At 38.8% G+C, this 22,907-nt stretch overlaps 1 protein-coding gene and 1 long non-coding RNA gene across 12 annotated transcripts in view; one reads left to right on the top strand and one right to left on the bottom strand.

Moving 5' to 3' along the window:
- Nucleotides 1–19,734, bottom strand: part of LOC128688548 (EEF1A lysine methyltransferase 2) — a 332,797-nt gene extending 313,063 nt beyond the window's left edge. For 7 of the 11 annotated variants that reach the window (XM_053776391.2, XM_053776390.2, XM_053776402.2 and 4 more), the window contains exon 1: nucleotides 9,390–9,469. In XM_053776391.2, coding sequence (XP_053632366.2) covers nucleotides 9,390–9,454 — 65 coding nt within the window. In that variant the 5' untranslated portion in view covers nucleotides 9,455–9,469. Of the gene's footprint in view, nucleotides 1–9,389; nucleotides 9,471–19,586 lie in introns of those variants that run through there. The other 4 variants (XM_053776392.2, XM_053776398.2, XM_053776394.2 and 1 more) reach the window with 2 other exon arrangements.
- On the top strand, nucleotides 10,231–10,724 carry LOC138852667 (uncharacterized). Its single transcript, XR_011391973.1, has 2 exons — nucleotides 10,231–10,303; nucleotides 10,471–10,724. It is a non-coding gene; the product is annotated as an uncharacterized lncRNA (long non-coding RNA).
- Nucleotides 19,735–22,907: the final 3,173 nt, after the last annotated feature.

Genomic DNA, 22,907 nt, shown 5'->3' with positions numbered 1-22,907 from the left:
ACAATAATAATAATAATGTAAAGAAATTATTAGATTTAGATTAGATTAGATTTTTTATTTCAACAAATTACATAGTTGTACAGAGGAATATAAAAGTTGGGTGTACATGCCAAAAGCCCCTCTGTATGCTGAACATTTTGGGCAAACTTAAAGATTAACTTAAGAATAGTAAGGCATAATACATAGTTCATATGGTCATTAGATGAGTTACAGTGAGTACAGGAGAATTTAATATTATATCAGGTGATGCTACATGGTTTTGATAAGTCTAGTACAGACTTTTTACACTATTGAATTAGTTAATAAAGATTACAGTATTACTATGTATCAATTTAAAACAATTTACAGTGTGATGTATTACAGTTTAGTACTGGTTAAAACAATGAAATTTGGTATTACAATGGAACAATTTACATTATGATGTACTGTATTACAGTCTACTACTATTTAAAACAGTGAAATGAACAGACATACTAATTTCAAAGTAGTAAGTGGTTGAGCATTCATCAGCACAATATGAATAGCTTTTGAGAAACTGGTAGTGGTTAGGTATGGTTTGTCTGGTTAATTTTGGGTGATGAGGTGATTTCCTATTTGGGTCTTAAACTGATTTGCAGAAAGGGGTCCTTTAGTTTGTTCTGACAATGAATTCAGATCTTCGGGCCTTTTACATGCATAGCATTTTTGCACAGGGAGAGATGAACATGGAAATAAATGGTATAAAATACCAACACAATGGAAATGTAAACACAAATGCAGTATAGTGTGATCCTTTATTGACAATGTTTTGCCCACACAGTGGGCTTTTTCAAGTCACAAACAGATCTACCTGGGGTGGAAGGTATGTGAGTATTTATAGTCAGGTTGAGAATGCTGGGTCAGGTGGAGAATGCTGCATGTGATGATCTACCGAGTGGGGTTATACAGTCTAAAATCTTGGGTAGCTTGGAAGAGAGATTCGATAAGTATATGAGTAGACCTTCTGCAGTGTTCCTCCATTCCTATGTTCTTATGTGAGATAGCGATGAAGAAGTTTCTTGGTAAGTGGTTCAGCTATGTTATAGAAGCCGTTGTTCTGGTTGAAGTTGTTAGATATAGAGATAAGCGATGATTCCATGATTCTTCGGTATTGAGTGTTGTCTTCTCTGGTGATAAGTCTTGAGTTTCTGTAGTTGATTAAATGGTTGTGTGAATTACGGTGTTGTACACAGGCATTCCTTGGATCGTCAGACCTGCTTGCATATTGGTGTTCTGAAATACGTGTTTGGAGGTCTCTTGATGTTTCGCCCACATATAATTTGCTGCAATCATTACAAGGGTTTATGTATACCCCTGCAGAGGATGGAAGCTTGTCCTGTCTATTACTGGTAATGTCCTTGATGGTTGTGGTTGTGGAGGTAGATACCTGGAATGAGGTAGTGGAAAAGATGTTGGAAAATGTGTTTGGCAATGGAGTTGGTGGGGAGGACTATGTAACTCTTCTCGGCAGTGTCTTCTCTGGGTGTGTTGAAGATGTTTAATACCCGTCGTCTGCAGTTTCTGATGAAGTGACGAGGATGGTGAAGTTCAATTATAGTGCATTCTTCCTCAAGGAACTCACTGCTGCAGATTCTGAGTGCGCGCAGGAAAAAGCCAAAAAGCCTATAATTACACCATGTTTAGTTTTGGTGTCATGGTGAGAGTAGAAGTGAAGAAGATCATTCTGGTTGGTGGGTTTTCGATAGACTTTAAAACAAAGTTCATGGTCAACTATAATCTTCACTATCAGTTAGTTACTATAACCTTCACCATCAGCAAGTTACTATAAACCTTCACTATCAGTTACTAAAACCTTCACTATCAGTTACTATAATCTTCACTATCAGCAAGTTACTATAAACTTTCATTATCAGTTACTATAACCTTCACTATCAGTGAGCTATTACACCCTTCACTATCAGTGAGTTATTTTAACCTTCACTATCAGTGAGTTACTTTAACCTTCACTATAAAAACAAAAAATAAAATATTCATTTCTTTGCTAAGGTTACAATGTGTGTTTACATATAATATGACTGGAGGAAAGCCCCTATCATGCTGAGGCATTGTGGGTAGACTTAACCTAATACAATTATAGACTACTTAAGTCTAGACAGGTAAAGAGTGGTAGAATACAAATTGTCAATATTCACTCTATTGTTAATATGAGGGAGTACAATTTTTGATACAATTTTACATTTTTAAGTATGTAATTAAGTTCTTTTACAATGGAAGAATACAAATATTCTATATTTCATTCTATTGTTAATATGAGGTAGTACAATTTATGATACAATCAATCACATTTTTAAGTTTGTAATTAAGTTCATTTACTCTATCATTAATATGAGGTCATACAATTAGTGATACAAAAATACATTTATAAGTTTGTAATAATGGCTTAATAGTTAAGGGATAATAAAGTATTTGGGGGAGTTGCTTTGAATTTGGTTGGGGTTTAGCATGCTGTGGGTGTGTTTGTTACTGAGAGATGAGATGATTTTTGAGTATGATCCTAAACTGATTTGTGGGCAGGGAACCTCTTGCTGTTTCAGGCAAAGAGTTCTAGATCTTAGGGTCCTTCATGTGCACTGCATTTTTGGAAAGCGTGAGACGGAAACGAGGGATGTCAAAAAGTATTTTGTGCCGCGTGTTATGCCTGTGTGTTCTGTTGAAGCTGTCTAGAAGTTTGAGCAGAGGGTTGATATTGGAATTTAATGTTCTGTATATGTAGTAGGCACAATAATAAGTGTGTACATTATGTGATCAATGGTTTAAAAAAACGACAAGTTGAAGATTGAGACATGCAACATATGAGAATCTTTATCGAGGAAACGCTTCACCACACAGTGGCTTCATCAGTCCAATACAAAGCAGAAAGGTGTAAGGAGAGGAGGAGTTTGAGGTAATCAGTCCCTCAGCCTGGAGTCAATGTGTTCAGTTCAGCATAGGGCCATAGATGTAGCTCATACACTACTATAGTCAGGGGAGGCGAAGCAGAAGGAGGCAGGGTCATAGTGGTACCATTCACTAGTCGAAGTAGGTCTTCGTCCAAAGATTGGACAAGTTTTGAAGAATTCTTTGTACCATGATCCCATGATCCCATTTATGACATCTGTCAGACACTGCAGCATCATGGGATCTTCGTACAAGGAATTCTTCAAAACTTGTCCAATCTTTGGACGAAAACCTACTTTGACTAGTGGATGGTATCACTACGACCCCGCCTCCTCCTGCTTCACCTCACCTGACTACAGTATATAAGCCTCATCTACGGCCCTATGCTGTACATTCTACAAGATTGATTAAATGAACACATCGACTCCTGGCTGAGGGACTGATTACCTCAAACTCCTCCTCTCCTTACACCTTTCTGCTATGTACAGTGGACCCCCGGTATTCGATATTAATCCATTCCTGAGAGCTCATCGAATACCGAAAACATCGAAAAGCGAATCAATTTTCCCCATAAGAAATAATGGAAATCAAATTAATCCGTGCAAGACACCCAAAAGTATGAAAACAAAAAAAATTTACCACATGAAATATTAATTTTAATACACACAAACTGAAGAAGACATGCACAGTTATATGACACTTACCTTTATTGAAGATCTGGTGATGATTGATGGGATGGGAGGAGGGGAGAGTGTGGATGGTGTTAGTGTTTAGAAGGGGAATCCCCTTCCATTAGGACTTGAGGTAGCAAGTCCTTTTCCGGGGTTACTTCCCTTCTTCTTTTAATGCCACTAGGACCAGCTTGAGAGTCACTGGACCTCTGTCGCACAACAAATCTGTCCATAGAGCTCTGTACCTCCCGTTCCTTTACGATTTGTCTAAAATGGGCCACAACATTGTCATTGTAATAGTCATCAGCACGGCTTGCAATAGCTGTGTTAGGGCGATTTTCATCCATAAAGGTTTGAAGTTCAACCCACAGTGCACACATTTCCTTAATTTTTGAAGTAGGCACCATGGAGTCCACAACTGGCATAGGCTTCTCAGGGTTAGCCCCAAACCCTTCAAAATCTTTCTTAATTTCCATACTAATTCTCACCCTTTTTACCACAGGGTTGGCACTAGAAGCTTTCTTGGGGCCCATGGTGACTTATTTTGCAGAAACAAGCACCAAAAACAGTGATAATATGGAATGTACTGAATGTATCCTTAGATGTGAGCACACTGGCTGGCTTGTAAACACTGGCACACACAGGGCAGTTCAGGCCACACATGGACACATCTTGTACCATTTATCGATATGTTTAGTTGGATATTTGATATTCTGTTTCCAAAAAGTATGAAGCAGGTTTTGTCTATATTGAGAGTAAGTTTGCTGGTAGTCATCCAGTTTGACATTTTAAGTAGCTCGCTGTTTACAGTGTTACAAAGTACAACCAGGTTTGGGTGGGAGAAGACATAAGTGGTGTCACCCACGAATAGAACTGGTTTAACCCTTTGACTGTCGCAAGCCCATTTCTGAAACTGTCATTCTATGTCGAAAAATATTCAAAAAAAAAATTATTTTTTCCTACCAAAATGTTAGGATTATTTCACTGAGTGTTTTAAGCCTAAGAAAAAAATTTTGCCATCAGTACTTACCGAGATATAGAGGTGCAAAGTTGGCAGAAAATTCAATTCAATTCAAGTTTATTCTCTATAAGGGTTACAATGTGGGGTTTACAGGTTTTAGGTATTGTGTGGTTTACATGTTATAAAATACTAATTACAGAGGGGGCCACTAGGACACCTAGCATGGCTAGGCATTTCGAGCAGACTTAGATTAAATCTTAACATTAAATCCTTACAGATTATGGTATTAACGCTAAGTGACTACATCATAATTTGTGAGTTTAGCAATGTGAATGCTTTTGTTTTGGCACAATACAAGGTGTCTATATTGGAGTATCATAGGCAAACTTATGACTAATTAGGATTTATTATTTTAAGATCAGTATTTCTGGGTTTATAGTTAGTGGGTGAGTGAGTGTAATTGTGAACCACAAGGTGGTTATCATGTAGTTATTTGTCGGGGTGGATCAGGGAGATAAGATGTTTTCTAACTGTAGTTTTGAAAGTGATGAATGTGCCTGCAGTTCTAGAGTTTTCAGGTAGGGTGTTCCAGATTTTAGGGCCTTTGAAATACATTGAATTTTTGTAAAGGTTTAGTCGAACACGGGGAATGTCATAGAGATGTTTGTGTCTGGTGTTATGCCTGTGGATCCCATCACAACTATCAAGAAAGCATTTTAGGTCAAGGTTAATATTGGAATTTAAGGTCCTGTAGATATAGATTGCACAGTAGTAAGTGTGGATGTTCTGAACAGGAAGTAAGTTTAGATCTACGAAGAGTGGGGGAGGGTGTTGCCAGGGGTGGGATTTAGTGATTATTCTTACTGCAGCTTTTTGTTGGGTTATTATTGGCTTTAGGTGTGTTGCTGCAGTTGAACCCCAAGCACAGATAGCATAGGTGAGGTATGGATATATAAGTGAATGGTATAGTGTGAGAAGGGCAGTTTGCGGCACGTAGTATCGTATCTTAGAGAGGATCCCCCACCGTTTTGGATACTTTTTTTGTTATGTGTTGGATATGGGTGCTGAAATTTAGGTTGTTGTCGAGGTATAGGCCAAGGAATTTGCCCTCATTATGTCTGGCAATTAGAGTGTTGTCGATCTTAATGTTAAGTTGCGCAACACCTGCTCTGCTACCAAACATAATATAGTAAGTTTTGCCAGTGTTAAGTGTAAGTTTATTGGCTGTTATACAAGTCGATATTTTGATCAGCTCCTCGTTAACAATGGTGTTGAGGGTGGCAAGATTAGGGTGGGAGATGACATAAGTCGTGTCATCAGCAAAGAGAATGGGTTTCAGGTGTTGGGATATGTTTGGAAGATCATTGATGTAAATGAGGAAGAGCAGGGGTCCAAGGACACTTCCCTGCGGAACTCCAGTATCAAGTGGCCGTATTGATGAGGCTGTGTCTTTAATGGTGACATACTGATACCTATTAGAAAGGTAGGATTTAAAATATGCAAGTGTATGGCCTCTTATACCATAGTGGTCAAGTTTGTGGAGTAGGATGCCATGGTCTACTGTGTCAAATGCTTTTCTTAGGTCAATAAAAATTCCTAGCGGATATTCCTTATTTTCCAATGCTGTGTAAAGCAGGTCTAGCATTTTTATAATTGCATCATTAGTGCTTTTATTTTTCCTGAATCCAAATTGGCAGGGGTTGAGTATGTTTTGTGACGTTATAAATGAACATCGTCTCCTGTGCACGAGTTTCTCAAAGATTTTGGATAGCAATGGTAAGTTTGATATTGGCTTATAGTTGTTTACGTCTGTAGGGTCACCACCTTTATGTATTGGTGTAACCCTTGCTGTCTTGAGTAGTGTCGGGAAAGTGCTAGTTTCTAGTGACTTGTTAAAAAGTAATGTAATAGCATGCGAAAGGATATGGGCCGCTCGCTTGTACAATAATGGTGGGACGTGAGACAGATTCCCCAAGTTCTTTTTAAGTGACTTTATGATCGCGGTGACTTCCGTGGGCTCAGTTGGTACAAGACAGAAGGAATTTGGGAAATTCCCATCTAGGTAGTCCCCGGCACAGGCACTGGTACGTGGGATTTTACTGGCGAGATTAGATCCTATGTTAGAGAAGAAGTCGTTTATCTTGTTAGCTGTATCAGTGGGATGCAGTGGTGTTTCATGAGGTTTAGCTAGAACAATATTCTTGGTTTTTTTCAGTTTGTGGGTCTCCAGAATCTGGGAAAGTGTTTTCCAGGTCTTTTTTATATCTCCTCTTGTGTCACTGAATCTGCTGGAGTAGTACAGTTGTTTGGCTTTCTTTATTAATATGGTGAGAACTGTTGAATATTGTTTAAGAATATCTTTGTGTATTAAGCCCTGTCTATATTGCTTTTCATATTGGTGTTTCTTATCAATGGATTTCAGAATGCTGCTAGTTAGCCATGGGCAACCAAGCCGTTTATTTGTGATCTGTTTCGTTTTTATAGGACAATGTTTGTTGTATAGTCTAAGAATTTTGTTAAGAAAAATGTCTGTCCAATCGTCAATACCACTGGCATTGGAGAATTCTGTAGGCCAGTCAACAGTCTCTAGGTCTGCTGTGAAATTCCTTATTGAGGCCTCATCACGAAGTCTAAATGAAACTTTGTTGTATTCGAGTGGTGGCTTACTAATGTTTGCTAAGAGGAAGGTTGGGTAGTGGTCAGTAGTGCTGTCTGTGATTATCCCTGATTTAAGGGGGGGTAGTATATTGGTCCATATGTGGTCTATTATGATTGCACTTGTCTCAGTCAGCCTGGTTGGTTTAGTTACTATTGGTATGAGAAGTGTGTTGTTCATATTGTTGATGAAATCAGTTACAGTCTGATCATCTGGTAGGCCAAGGTTGATATTGAAGTCTCCAGCTAAGAGAAGGTGGTGCTTGTTCATTTGTCTGTTTGTTATTAGCGACTTTAGATTCTCACTGAAGTTTGGGATGTTTGTGTGGAGTATCCGGTATATGGCACTGATTGTTATAGGTGTCTTGAGGTTTTTTACAGAAAAATTACCAAAAATGTATTCCCCAAATTCACCACTAAAGCAATTAGTGCTAATACAAGATAGTTGGTTAGAGTAATAGATTGCAGTACCACCCCCAACTTGGTATGGTCTGCAGTTGTGGACTGCTGTGTATCCTGGTAGAGGGTAGATATCAATTGTGTAATGCTTAAGCCAGGTCTCAGTAAGAATAATGCAGGAGAAGGGTGTCTTTAGTGATTCAAGGAGTGCCAGGAGGTCATCATAGTGTTTGCTTAAGGACCTGATGTTGTAATTAAGAACTGATAGACTTTGAGCAGTGTTCAGGATAGTGCTGGCTTGTGATGCTGTGTAATAAAGGCAGTTACTTTCCAATAAGTTTTGATTGTGTGTTAGATTATGGAGGTTTAGATCAAGGTCAACGTGATCATTCATCTTTTAGGTTTAAATAGTGGTTGTTTATATCCTGTATTATGTGTTGAGTTCTAATACTGATTTCTGTAGTGGTGGAAGGTTTGGATAGGTATACCGCTAAAGCACTTTGGTCATATAGAGTATAGTCACTAATAAACATAATGAAATTGATACTGTCTATGTGTTGTGCTAGAATGAGCTAAAGTACAACTAGGTATAAACTAATACCATAAAAAAAACAAATTACAAGTGGCACCAGACTCACTCTTGTAATTGCACTAACGTCTAATATAATGAATTTAGTGTTGTCTATGTATTGAGCTAGAATGAGCTAAAGTACAACTAGGTATAGTTAGTTTAGGTATTGTCTATGTATTGAGCTAGAATGAGCTAAAGTACAACTAGGTACAAACTTATAATATAAAAATACAAATTAAAATGGTACTTGCAATTGCACTAGGGTCTGATGTAGGTTGTTAACAAGATCAAGAGTATAACAAGATTTAAATTGACAAAATAAAATTCACAAATTTAAGTACCAAAAGAATAATAAGTAAAAAATAACAATGGCAATGACTTGGTTATAATATGATAGTAAGATGGTTGACAGGTACACAGGTACAAAGGGTAATATAAAGGTTGGTGTTGAATATACAAACTTGAAAATTTGGCAACAAAATGTTATGAAAAGTATAAAATAATGATTAATGTACAAAAGTAAAACTGACTGGTAGTAAATATGGTGTTTAATAAAATTTTAGTAAGTAATAATGATTACAAAAAAAGATTAATTAGCAAAAAAAAAAAAAGTGAAAAAGTAATGTTTATTTCAAGTATTAAATTTTAAGAACAGTTATTTTGATTCAATATTGCACTGGTAGTTATACTAGAGGTTATTTGGCAGTACAAGGTATTTAAGAGTACAGGAGGGCCCCGCTTTATGGCGTTTCACTTTACGGTGTTCCGCTAATACGGTCATTTCAAATTATGACCAAAACTCGCTATACGGCTCCCCCCACCTGACTTTCTAATACGGTCACCGCGCCCCACCTTGTTTGTTTACATTCTTCGTGAGCTCAGTAAGCACTAAGTCTCTCCATTTTGTCTGGAAACTCCAAAATTTCAAATGTTTTTAAAAGTTATTTCATATTTTATATATACTCTGATAATTATACTTATGTATACCTGTACTTAAATAAACTTACATACTGTGCTGGCATGCAGGTACACATTAAAATCGGTAAGTGTCCTATGTCTCCAGACGTCATATTAGTAATGATAATAATAATCATCGAGTCATTTAAATGTTGTATATTACGTTAATATACACATTTTCATTAATCCATCTATGATATTTTTTTCAAAATTATATAATAAACACGATGCATAACATATAAATAAGATAAATACAAACCACAGTAGAATAAATAAACATAAATGTGAGATGTGGTAGCAGACGACTTGCACAAGTGACGCCATATTAGAAATGATAATAATAATAACAACAATACTCACCGAGTCTCATTAAATGTCGTATATTACAATAATATACACATTTTCATTAATCCATCCAAGATATTTTTTTCAAAATTATATAATAAACACGATACATAACATAAAAAGATGATAAATACACCCCACAATAGAATAAATAAACATAAATATAAGTTAATTTTAAGCCAGCCCGTAATGCTATGCATAGTATAAGTGGCTTTGGCATGCTGCTCTTATCTGTAATTTTTTTTGTACCTCTGTATGTGTGCTCAAATTGTAAATAAATAAATAAATAAATAAATAAATAAATAAAAAAGATGTGGGAGCCAGTTAACTTGTACAAGTGACGGCAAGAATAACATTTTCTCTAATCTAACATAAGAGAAAATGTGTTACTGGGGGTAACTGTAGAAAATTATTCCTTTCGTAGGTATGTAAGTAAGTTTATTCAGGTATACACAAATACAGTTACATAGATTATCATACATAACAACATATGTGTAGAGAACCTAGGATAACCCAAAAAAGTCAGTGTGACTTATTTCCATTGCCTTCACTCAGAGCTTCATTTCTTCTCAAAATGATGTTACATGAGAATGGGAGTGTTCTTCTTTATTAATTCTACCGTATCAATGTAGAGACAACCTGTACACAATGTAACTTGTACACAAACCAGACGTGTACATTTCGTTTACAAAACTTACCTTCGCCTGGTTTGTTTACATAACTCTGCGCCTGTCCTCTCTCATGTACTCATTCTTTCTCTCTCTCATTTATTTGTTTTATCTCATTTACTTACTCCTGACCCTACATTAAGACTACAAATATTTTAAGGTAAGTAATGAGTGAACTGTATATACATTTTATCGCTCTGGGATGCTTAAATATCATAGAATATATGTGTGGGTGGGTTGGCCTGGTATGGTAGCCCGGCTGACTACCATACATACCACACTTGATTTTTTACAATAAATACTACTCATCTCACCCTATATTTTAAGGTAAGTAATGAGTGAACTGTATATACATTTTATCGCTCTGGGATGCTTAAATATCATAGAATAGTATGTGTGGGTGGGGTGGCCTGGTAAGGTAGCCTGGCTGATTACTATACATACCACACTTGATTTCTTACAATAAATACTACTTGTCTCACCCTAGATTAAGACTATAAATATTTTAAGGTAAGTAATGAGTGCACTATGTGTGTATTGTACTTTTTTATTGTTTTTTGATGCCTGGTTCTATTGCTAACTTAATATATGTTAGTGTAAACTTGTTATCTAGTGTTTGTATGCATTTATAAGTGGAAAAAAAGGGTGTTCCACTTTACGGCGGTTTCCGCTTTACGGCGGTAGCCTAGAACCTAACCTGCCATATAAGTGGGGCCCTGCTGTACTCTAAGATAGTAAATGTGGTATTAAAACAGGTTATGGTTATTAGACAAGTAATGGTAATTAAATGATGTCAAAAATGGTAAGAGTAAATTGTACTGATAGTAAAAATGGTAATTATTAATTTTAGTAAGTAATATCAATTAATAGTATTTAAAAAAATATGAGGTAGTAATATGGACAGAGAAAGTATTAATTCAGCTAATATTTAAGCAAACAATAGTAAATAAGAAAATTACATAAGGTGACTTATGCTTACTAGTAAAATCACAAAATGAGGTAGTTGATTATTTAATTACTAAGAGATTGTACTATGAAATTTGAACAATAATGGAGCAAAACATACACTACACTATGTAGGCTTTTAGGTTGAACATTGTTTAGTTATTCTCTGTAAGATTAGTATCCCTGAGAAATCGTGATAGATCATTCTCGTTCGTGATTGTGTACAGTTGACCTACATTTGTTTTTCTACTAGAATTTTCCCATCCCGTGTGAAGCATTGGTGTATTGTGTTATTATTCTCCCGCTTAAGTTTTCAGGAGGTTCTGACGTTTTTTGGTAAGACACTCGTTTATGTATACCTCTTTCTTTACTTTAATAGATGCAATTATTAAGTCTTTTTTCCTGTCATGTGAGTGGAATCTAAGCATAACACTTTTTCTACCATGGGATCCTAGTAACCTGGCTTCTTTTATTTCTGACTCTGGTACAATAACACTTGTTTGGTCCTTTATGATCTGCAGAGTAATTTCTTTACTATTCGTTTGGTTCATATCACTGGGAAAAAGTGGACTGTTAACTATTATTGCATCCGATAGTTTATATTGTTCAGTTTTATCTTCTTGTAGAGCAAAGTAGTCACCGAACTGGTTATCTAAGTTGTTCTTCCATTCTTTTACTGCTTCTTCAACCTTTGTTTTAAGAGAAATTATTTGTTCTGCATGGCTATCTATGACTGTTTGGATGGTCTTGCCATAGTTAGTCATTCCTGGTGTTGATAAAAATGGTTCTAGACTGAGGATTTTTTTCTCGAGTTGTGTCATCCTGGTGTCTTGTTTTGTAAGCGTCTCTCGAAGATTCATATTTTCAATAACTAAGGTGGAGATGCATGAGTTTAGGGTACCTGGATCGTTGGTCATACCTGAGAGATTACTTGGTAGGTTGAATCCGGGGAAGAGAGGGGTGGATGGGCTGGGGGCAGCCATGTTTGTTTTTATTGTTGTGGTGTCACCTTGAGCGGTGGTGAGAGGGGTGGTAGCTGGGCCGGCGTCCTCCTGGCTACACTTGTTGAATAGTTGATTTTTCTGTGTTTTCTTGCTGGCCTTGGTGCTGTTTCCTCTGAGATTGCGCCTCATAATACTACAGGAACTGTTGTAGTTAAGAAGAAGTTGTAGTTATACAAAGCTTAGGGTTACGTTGTTCGGCTGGCAGCGGGGTGTTGCTTTGGGTTTCACTGTTGGTAATCTTAGGTCATTCTGGGTGCTACGTTGGGTACTGCAGTTTTGCTTGTAACTAGGTCATCATAGGAGCATTGGTGGCTCTGATAGTTGGAGAAAAGTACGGAGCTTGGAGGTCGCTGCTGTTGCTGCTGATGCCGCCGCCCTATGGCAACATATGGCAACAGCGGCAAATACCGCTCACCTGGTATTCTTTTTATTTTTTATTTTATTTTTTTATTATCACACTGGGCGATTCCCAACAAGGCAGGGTGGCCCAAAAAAGAAAAACTTTCACCATCATTCACTCCATCACTGTCTTGCCAGAAGGGTGCTTTACACTACAGTTTTTAAACTGCAACATTAACACCCCTCCTTCAGAGTGCAGGCACTGTACTTCCCATCTCCAGGACTCAAGTCCTGGAGTAACTTATGTGGCCTGTGAGACCAAAGTAAGGTGCATTGTTCAAATATACACTCATTGTATACAACACAATAATTGCACAAACATTACCATTATTATATTGTTTACAAAACTTGTTTACACAAACCAACAATACAAAACACTGTTTATTACTATTGTTCTATAATATATATACATATGTACAGTCACTGAACACTTTCCAAGAACTGCTGCAGCTTGTGGAACTCTTTGAAACATGGGTATATGCAGAGTGGTACTTCACACTCCTCACACATAAAACAAGTGTCTCTGCATTTTTGTGGGCATTTTGTAGTGTGTGCACAGACAAAACACCTCTTCTGAGCACTTTTCTTGAAAGAAGTAGGAGGCAGTTATATGGGGTAGTGATCACCAGGCCTCAGATGAGATGGCATGCGTTGGTAATTTCGTGGGCGCTGATCTATTGCAGGTGTTGCTCCTTGATACCTGAATATTATTTGTCTGATGACTAACAAACAAAATTCACCATATTTTGGTTTGTTGTTGGTCTTTAACTTGTATATGTTATTAGCATTCAGCATGGAAATATCAAGTAGATGGAAAAAAAGTTTTATGTACCACTTATAACTCTTGTGTACACAATCAGCAAAACCGAATTTGCATGTCACATTTGTCCACTAAGCGCATACTGATGGTGTAGTCCATGACAGCTGCAGGTTTTAGAATGGGTTCATTGGTCTCTCTATTCTGCCAGCTAATGTCTGCCATTTCGTTTCGGTGAACTAATGTCAACAATATGACATCATGTTTGTCATGGCACTGAAATGCCATGATGTCATTGGCAGCAAATGCCTGCACCTCGCTTCTGCGAGTGCCAGCGTCGAACCTAGGCATATGCTTATGATTACCATGCACTGTGCCACACACGTTTGTCATGTTTACTCGCAAGAAATCACTGAGTATGGGGCTTGTGTACCAGTTATCAGTATATAATACATGCCCCTTACCAAGATGTGGTTCCATCATTGTTCTAATCACATCACCAGAGATACCCAATAACTTCCTGGTATCTCTCAATGTATTGCTGCAAGTGTACACAATTATGTCCAAAACCAGACCACTTTTGCAATCACACAGTACAAATAACTTTATACCAAAGCATTTCCTCTTGCTTGGTATATACTGCTTGAACGACAGTCTGCCTTTGAACAAAATCAAAGACTCATCAATAACAAGCTTCCTGAAGGGATAAAAATACATATAGCACTTTTGTTTCAGGTACATGAACACATTCCTGATTTTATATAACCTGTCGCTTCTGTCAGGCCTGGTTTTGTCTGAGAAGTGTAGCATACGTAACAGTGTCAAAAAACGATTCACTGGTATAATATCACTAAAACCTGGAGTTGAAATCAGACGTTCTGTCGACCAATATGTTGTGATAGTGTGCTTGTACACATGTGGCATAAGCATTATTGTGGCAAAGAACAGGTACATCTCTGTCACAGTTGTGTCCTACCACTGGTGTAGCCATAACCTTGGTGAAAGAATTGTATTTGCCATGGTGTACTCATAGTATGTGTGGCTTTCCCTGGCAATAATTTCCATCAGGGGTTCATCAAAGAATAACTGAAAGCATTCCAGTTCAGTGGCATTGTTCCCAAGTGTACACGATGGCCGTATTCCACTTTGTGTTTCATTAAAGTCATGGGGACTGGGAACAAAATTGGCAACTTGCTGCCAATCCCAGATGTGGTTTGCTGGTGGGTTCTGGATATTGAAAGCTAGTTGTGGTTGTGCAGGTTGTGGTTGTGGATGTTGTGGGAGTGATTGAGGGTGGTTATGGCTGTGCTGAGTTAGCAGCGTGGGTAGTAGTGTGGCCCGCTGCTGGTGCCACATGACTCATGCTACCGCCAACATCACCACCACCATCACCTTCTGCCCCACGCACATTACACATCCCCATTGTAACAATATCGTCATCTTCACTCTCAGGTCGTGGTGTAAGACCACGGGATGTACTCTGAGATTTACTCCTTTGCCTTGGAAGGGCATATGGCATACTACCAGAATGCATGCTGCATCGTACATACTGCCATTTCACTGGCGAGTATTTCCCCCTCACTGTCGCAACTCGAGCTGCTTTCAATAACTTGGAAATCACTATCATTATTACTTTCACTGCTCAGATCTGAGTCCTGTAGACGGGGAAATACAGTGGACCCCCGGTTAACGAACTTTTTTCATTCCAGTAGTATGTTCAGGTACCAGTACTGACGGAATTTTTTCCCATAAGGAATATTGTGAAGTAGATTAGTCCATTTCAGACCCCCAAACATACACGTACAAACGCACTTACATAAATACATTTACATAATTGGTCGCATTTGGAGGTGATCGTTAAGCGGGGGTCCACTGTAGTTTCCGTTTTCGTCCTGGTACAGGTGAACGTGAATGAGATGGCCCAGCACCAGAGGAGGAAGGTTGAGGGTCATCTTGGGTTTCATCACTAATTACGTTATCCTGGGCACTGCTTTCGGTCACACCCTCTTGAAAACCATGGAATTCACTTTCACTGGCACTTCCATTGCTGTTAGAACTATCGCTTGGGAACAGAAGACCTCCAATTCGGCGAGGAGTGAGGCACTTCTTACTGTGAGGCATGGTGAACAAGGACTACCAAGATGGAGTTCCCACAATGCACCACTAAGTCCCCGATTTTTTTCACAGGGCACACACCCACCACACAAACCCATTCTCTCACATGTAGGCCTACCAGCTTTCTCCCACTTGATTTGAAGCCGCTAGAATTTACGCGTATTAATACGGCGGGAACATTAGCTTGTAAGACATATATAAACGACCGAAACAGTCAAAGGGTTAAGGAGTTGCAAAGTATTTGGGAGATCACTGATGTAAATAAGAAAGAGTAGAGGACCTAGGACACTTCCCTGTGGCACTCCAACAACTACAGGCTGAATATTGGAGGTCACGCCATTTGTGTACATATAGTGGTGTCTACCACTAAGATGAGATTTTAGGTAGTTGAGCTAGTGTCCTCTGACTCCATAATGCTCTAGTTCTAGGTGCAAGATATTGTGGTCAACTGTATCAAATGCTTTCCATAGGTCTATGAAGAGCCCCAGAGGATATTCATTTTTGTCAAAGGCAAGTTAGATATTGGTCTGTAGTTATTTAGTTCTGTAGGATCATCTCCTTTGTGGATTGGTATGACCCTTGCTGTCTTGAGTATGGATGGGAATTTAGAAGATTCAACAGATTTGTTAAAAGTGTTGCAATAGTGGGGGACAGCACATAAGCTGCTTTTTTACACATGATTGTTGGTAAGTCATTTAGGTCTCCTGCCTTGTTCTTTAATGATTTAATTATTAGTGAGACTTCAGCAGGATTTGTAGATGCTATACATAGAGTATTTGGGTAATTACCAATGAGGTAGTCTTGTGGCTGAGTATTTGCATTTGGGATGTTGCTTGCTAGTTTTGAACCTATAGCAGAAAAGAAGGTATCAAGTTTGCTGGTTTTGCTAGGTTAATCTCTGCTTCTAGACAGTTTTCTAGAGCCCAAAATTTCAGAGAGTTTTCCAGGTATTTTTCATATTATGTACCTTTATTTCATTAAATATGTTGTCATAATATATTTGTTTGGACTTTCATATTAGATTAATAAGTATTGAGGTATATCATTTAGTTAGTTCTTTTGTAATTAGGCCGTGTCTAAATTGTTTTTCATATAGATGTTTTTTATTGACGGATTTAAGTATACTACAGTGGACCCCCGCATAACGATCACCTCCGAATGCGACCAATTATGTAAGTGTATTTATGTAAGTGCATTTATACGTGTATGTTTGGGGGTCTGAAATGGACTAATCTACTTCACAATATTCCTTATGGGAACAAATTCGGTCAGTACTGGCACCTGAACATACTTCTGGAGTGAAAAAATATCGTTAAACGGGGGTCCACTGTATTTGTAAGCCAGGGGCTGTTTAGTTTCTTTGTTGAGATTTGCTTCGTTTTCACTGGACAATGTTCATTGTAGAGGTTATGGGTTTTGTGCAGGAATATGATGACACATTCATCAATATCGTTGCTGTGCGCTAACTCACCCAGCCAGTCAGTGTTATGTAAGGTACAGTGGACCCCCGGTTCCCGATGTTACCGGTATCCGATAAATTCGGTTGCCGATGCATTTGATTGAAAAAAATTTGCCTCGCTTCCCGATACAAAACCCGGTATGCGATACGATTCGTACGAGACGTGTCCACTTGTGGCCAGTGTGCGCACATCTAAGGATACATTTGGTACATTCCATATTATCCATATTATCACTGTTTTTGGTGCTTGTTTCTGCAAAATAAGTCACCAAGAAAGCTCCTAGTGCCAACCCTTCGAGACCAAGGGTGCTAATGACTGTTGAAATGAAGAAAGAGATAATTGCAAAGTACGAAAGTGGAGTGTGTGTGTCGGAACTAGTCAGGTTGTATAGTAAACCCCAATCAACCATCTCTACTATAGTGAGCAGGAAAACGGCAATCAAGGAAGCTGTTCTTGCAAAAGGTGCAACTGTGATTACGAAACAGTGACTGCAAGTGTTAGAAAATGTTGAGAGACTGTTATTGGTGTGGATAAATGAAAAACAGATAGCAGGAGATAGCATCTCTCAAGCGATCATTTGTGAAAAGGGTGATGAAAATCACCCTCAGACAGCTATTGCAAGCCGTGCTGGTGACTATTACACTGACAATGTTGTGAAACACTTTAGGAAAGTCATAAAGGAACGAGAGGCACAGGCCTCTATGGACAGATATGTTGTGCGACAGAAGTCCAGTGACTCTCAAGCTGGTCCTAGTGGCATTAAAAGAAGAAGGGAAGTAACCCCGGAAAAGGACTTGCTACCTCAAGTTCTAATGGAAGGGGATTCCCCTTCTAAACACTAACACCATCCACACTCTCCCCTCCTCCCATCCCATCAATCATCACCAGATTTTCAATAAAGGTAAGTGTCATGTAACTGTGCATGTCTTCGTCAGTTTGTGTGTATTAAAATTAATATTTCATGTGGTAAAAAAAAAAAATTTTCATACTTTTGGGTGTCTTGCACGAATTAAATTGATTTCCATTATTTCTTATGGGGAAAATTGATTCGCTTTCCGATAATTTTGGTTTACGATGAGCTCTCAGGAACGGATTAATATCGTGAGCCGGGGGTCCACTGTAGTAATAAAATTATTTACTGATGACTCATCATGCAGTCAAAAAGATATCTTAGTAATGTCCTGAGGCAGTCTACCCAAGTTGGTTATGAGAAAAGTTGGGTAGTGGTCCATAGTGTTGTCTGTGACTATGCCTGTTTTTAGTGGGGATATAGTATTGGTCCAGATATGATCAAGCAGTGAGGCACTTGTGTCTGTGACTCTTGTTAGTTTAGTTATATTATTATTATAATCAAAAAGAAGCGCTAAGCCACAAGGGCTATACAGCGCTGCTAGTTTAGTTATAGATGGTAGTAGCAAGCAGCTGCTCGTAGTGTTTGTGAAATCAGCTACTTGGGGGTCAGCTGCTTGAAAAAGATTTATATTAAAGTCACCAGCAAGTAGCAGGTGGTGTTTATTCATCTCTGAGTCAGTTATCGTGTTTCTTAACCCTTTGAGGGTTTTCGTCGTACTAGTACGTCTTACGCGTAGGGGTTTTTGATGTACTAGTACTCATAAATTCTAGCGGCCTCAAATCTAGTGGGAGAAAGCTGGTAGGCCTTCATATGAAAGAATGGGTCTATGTGGTCAGTGTGCACAGTCTAAAAAAAATCCTGCAGCACACAGTGCATAATGAGAAAAAAAAAACTTTGACCATTTTTTTTGAATAAATCAGCGACTTTGCAGTGTATTTTCGTATGGTATTTATTGTTGTATTCTAGTTTTCTTGGTCTCATTTTATAGAATGGAAGACATATTACAGAAATTGAGATGATTTTGACTGGTTTTACAAAGAAAGGTGCCTTGAAATTGAGCTCAAAGTAGCAGAAATGTTCGATTTTTACCAAACTTCAAAAGTAAATAAATCGTGCCAAGCGTGCAATACACGTCAACTGGTGAGTCTAATATTCTTTCACAAGTGCACCAATAATATTTATACCATTTTTACACTAATGCAGTAGTCTGCATAACAGTAAATCTTATATTTTTTGTGAAAATAAAAATTCAAAGTGGAAAGCAAAAGAATATAAGAGGGGCCTTGAGACGTGACTAATGACTAGAGGAAATGTCATTTTAGTGCCAGGAATGTCTTTCTTGTTTATTCTGGACCCTATTCGGAAATTAGCATCTTTTGAAATTTGTGTGAAATTGGCAAAATTGCTAAATTCTGACCACTGTACTGGATAGTTGAATTTCATAAATGAGTGGTTTCTTGCACCATTCGATAGAAAAAATGGAGTTCTAGCGAAATATTCATGTTTTTTGTCGACTAGTACAGTGAAATTGGCCGAAAATGGGGCTCAAAGTGGGCAAAATCGCCGATGCGTAAACATCGCCGAGACCGCTAACTTTGCGAGAGCATAATTCAGTAAGTTTTCTATCAAATTTCAAACTTTTGGTGTCTTTATGATCGGGAAAAGATTCTCTATCTTTTCATAAGAGAAAATAATTTTTTTTTTTTTAAATTTGGCCGACCCTGAGAACGAGTTTCGGAGAGGGCCTGTCGACCCTCAAAGGGTTAAGTTGTCACTGAATGTTTCAGTATCAGTGAGTTACTATAACCTTCACTATCAGTAAGTTACTATAATCTTCACTATCGGTGAGTTACTATAACCTTTGCTATCAACCAGTTACCATAGTCAAGTAAAAGGACAGTCTAACTTACTATTCTTTTGTCCCAAGTTTAGAAGGAGGAAGTTCTTCAACGTCAGACATATTTTGTTTGTTGTTGTTGTTGGAGTTTATAGAGCTACTGAAAGCTTACGCCGTACCTTCCAGCGCTCTGAAAAGGAACCTTGACCAAAGTGGAAGGATGTTGACTAATAACTGCTTATTACATGTCCCTAATGCGCCCTGAAACCGGCAAGAACACGCAGGTACACGCCAAGATCTTCTGACGGTCTGGAGGGTCAAACCCCTCCCCAATGAGAAAGAGAGGTAAGGTTAAAGATTGCATTTCAAACGTGCGCAAGGCCACGCGGAGAATAGTCCGTGCAGAGTGGTAATGTGGGCACCACAGTAGGAAGTGTTCCACCGTCTCAGGATGTGAAGGACACTACAAGCAGTACGGAGAGTCCGTTATCCGAAAGCGGTGCAAATGAGCTGTGGATTGCAAGCCCAATGGCATGGGGCATTGAAAGATCGGACAGAGTTCAATGTCGAAGCAGAGAGGGAGCATACCAGATCCTCCTGCCATTAATGGAGGATTTCCTTCCAAACAGTCCTTGTGAAATCACTGCAGCCCAGAGCAAGATGGGTAATAGTAGGAAGTGCGTGTGCGAGGGAGGTCGCTCGATTAGCCACTTCACTGTCCCGAATGCCAAAATGGGCTGGTACCCACTGAAGGGAGATGCTCTAACCCAGACTCCCCTCAAGGAAGGTTCCTTGATGTTGGTGAGGGGCTCTTGATTTAGGGAATTGGATCTGTGCTCCAGTTCCCCGAATTAAGCCTGAATGCCTTCCACATCCCCCCACCAGGCGCTGTATAATCCTCCGGGTTTAGCGCTTCCCCCTTGATTATAATAATAATCTAACCCAGACTCCGCAAGAAACGCAGAAGACACCGCATCTGTCGGACGAGGACGCGTAGGGACCATGGACGGACAGAGCACAAAAGGGCCAGTAAGATTAGGAATCAGGGAAGAGAACCACAGGCTGAGGAGGAAGGTGAGCAAGGACAAAATAAAAGCCTGGTGAATGGCGAAGAGTTCCCCTGCTAGGACCGAATGAGCGGGGTCTAACCGCCAGGTTTGACACTGAGAAAGATCAGTGAAGAATGCAGCAGAAGACGTAGAGGGAGGGGAAGTTCGTGCTGAGCAGTCCATGGAGATGGAGAATGAAGAACCATACATGACAGCACGAAACTAGAAAGAGAAATGCAGCTATCTGAGGGGGTTCCCTGTTCTCCGACATTCTAAATAAAGACCCAATACCTCTATAACAAGCACTGCCCTAAAAAAAGCTAAACAGATGACTGCGAAGAGACTGAACAGTCCCTGGCTAACACCCAGTATCCTCAAATCCATAAATACAAAGCACCAATACGAAAAACAGTACAGAATGGGCCATATAAACAGTGACCAAACAAAACGTTACTCGTCAATCCTAACCAGCCTGATAAGAAGGGCTTAAAAAAAATTGTATTATGAGAACAGATTATCCAACTTAAAAGGTGATATAAAAAAGACCCGGAAAACCCTATCAGAAATTCTATGAACAAAGAAAGATATCACGAAATAGCGAAATTGAATTAACAAAACCAGATGAACCCCAATTCCCACCTACTGAAACAGCAAACAGACTCAATGATTTCTTCTCTTCTATAGGAAAAAACCTTGCCAATAAAATCCCAAGCTCAGATACCCCAACCAATTACTACCTCACTGGCAACTACCCGAACACACAAAAAGTGTCACAGGTGCTATCACCAATCATTGCAACACTTTAACAAATCCATTGAATCCTCTACCTTTCCTACAGTTCTCAAAATAGCAAGGGTCACCCTGATCCATAAAGGAGGAGACCACACAGACTTGAATAACTATAGGCCAATATCCAACTTACACCCTCTCTCTAAAATCTTTGAAAAATTAATCCATAAACCTATCTATTCCTACCTCATCTCCAACAACATACTCAACCCCTGTCAATTTGGGTTCAGGCCTAATAAAAATATTAATGATGTTATTATCCACATGCTAGAACATATTTATACAGCAATAGAGAAAAAGGAAGTCCCACTGGGGATCTTCATTGACTTACGTAAAGCTTTCGATACAGTTGACCATGACTTGCTCCACATGAAACTGTCGCACTATGGTATAAGAGGGCACTCCCCCAACTACCTAAAGTCATACCTCAGCAACAGAAGCCAATATGTGAACACAAATGGGGCAAACTCTTCCGCACAACCATTTACAGTTGGTGTCCCACAGGGAAGTGTCCTAGGCCATCTTCTCTTTCTCATATACATAAATGACCTACCAAATGCATCGCAACTACTCAAACCCACACTATTTGCAGATGACACTACATACGTCTACTCTCACCCGAGCCCAGTCATGCTAGCCAATACTGTAAATACCGAATTACAGAAAATATCAACCTGGATGAGGACCAACAAACTTACTCTAAACATTGACAAAACCTACTACATTCAGTTTTGTAACAGAGCTACAGATGTGTCTTTAAACATAATGATAAATGGATCACCTATCACAAAACTCACAGAGGGAAAATTCTTAGGAATTCACCTTGATAATAGACTCAAATTTCAAACACATATACAACAAATTTCCAAAAAAAAAAACAATCCAAGACCGTAGGCATACTATCGAAGATACGGTACTATACCCCGTGTGACTTTGTCAATGGTCCAAGTCGGACCGAAACGTCGTCGTAAGCTTCTCTCTTTTATGTGCGGGTTATTTGTGTATCGTTCCAGTCACGGTATTGTGCCATTTTGTTATTTATATACGGTACTATGTTCCACAGTCAGCCCTCCTGGCCCTATATCACTCACTTATTTACCCCTATCTCACCTATGGAATTTGTGCATGGGGCTCAACAACAATAAACCATCTCAGACCACTAATCACCCAACAAAAGGCTGCAGTCAGAATAATGATAAATTACCACTACAGACAACACACACCACCAATATTCAAAACTCTAAACCTACTTACAATTCAAAACATCCATACTTATTACTGCACCTACTACATACATAGAACACTTAACTCTGACATAAACCCTCCCCTCAAACATCTCCTTACCAACCTCAACAGAACATATGACCATAACACAAGGCACAGATCACTCTTTGATGTTCCTCGTGTCCATCTCACGCTATGCAAAAACTCAATGCACATGAAAGGCCCAAAAATCTGGAATTCATTACCTGTGAATATAAAAGAAACACTGTCTGTTTATAAATTCAAGTCTCTTCTCAAAAATCACTTACTCACCCACAACTAAATAAATACTG

Source organism: Cherax quadricarinatus, chromosome 13, assembly GCF_038502225.1.
Source record: "Cherax quadricarinatus isolate ZL_2023a chromosome 13, ASM3850222v1, whole genome shotgun sequence".
Lineage (NCBI taxonomy): Eukaryota > Metazoa > Arthropoda > Malacostraca > Decapoda > Parastacidae > Cherax > Cherax quadricarinatus.
Note: the sequence above shows the minus strand (reverse complement) of the source record. Positions and strands in the feature narration are given on the sequence as shown.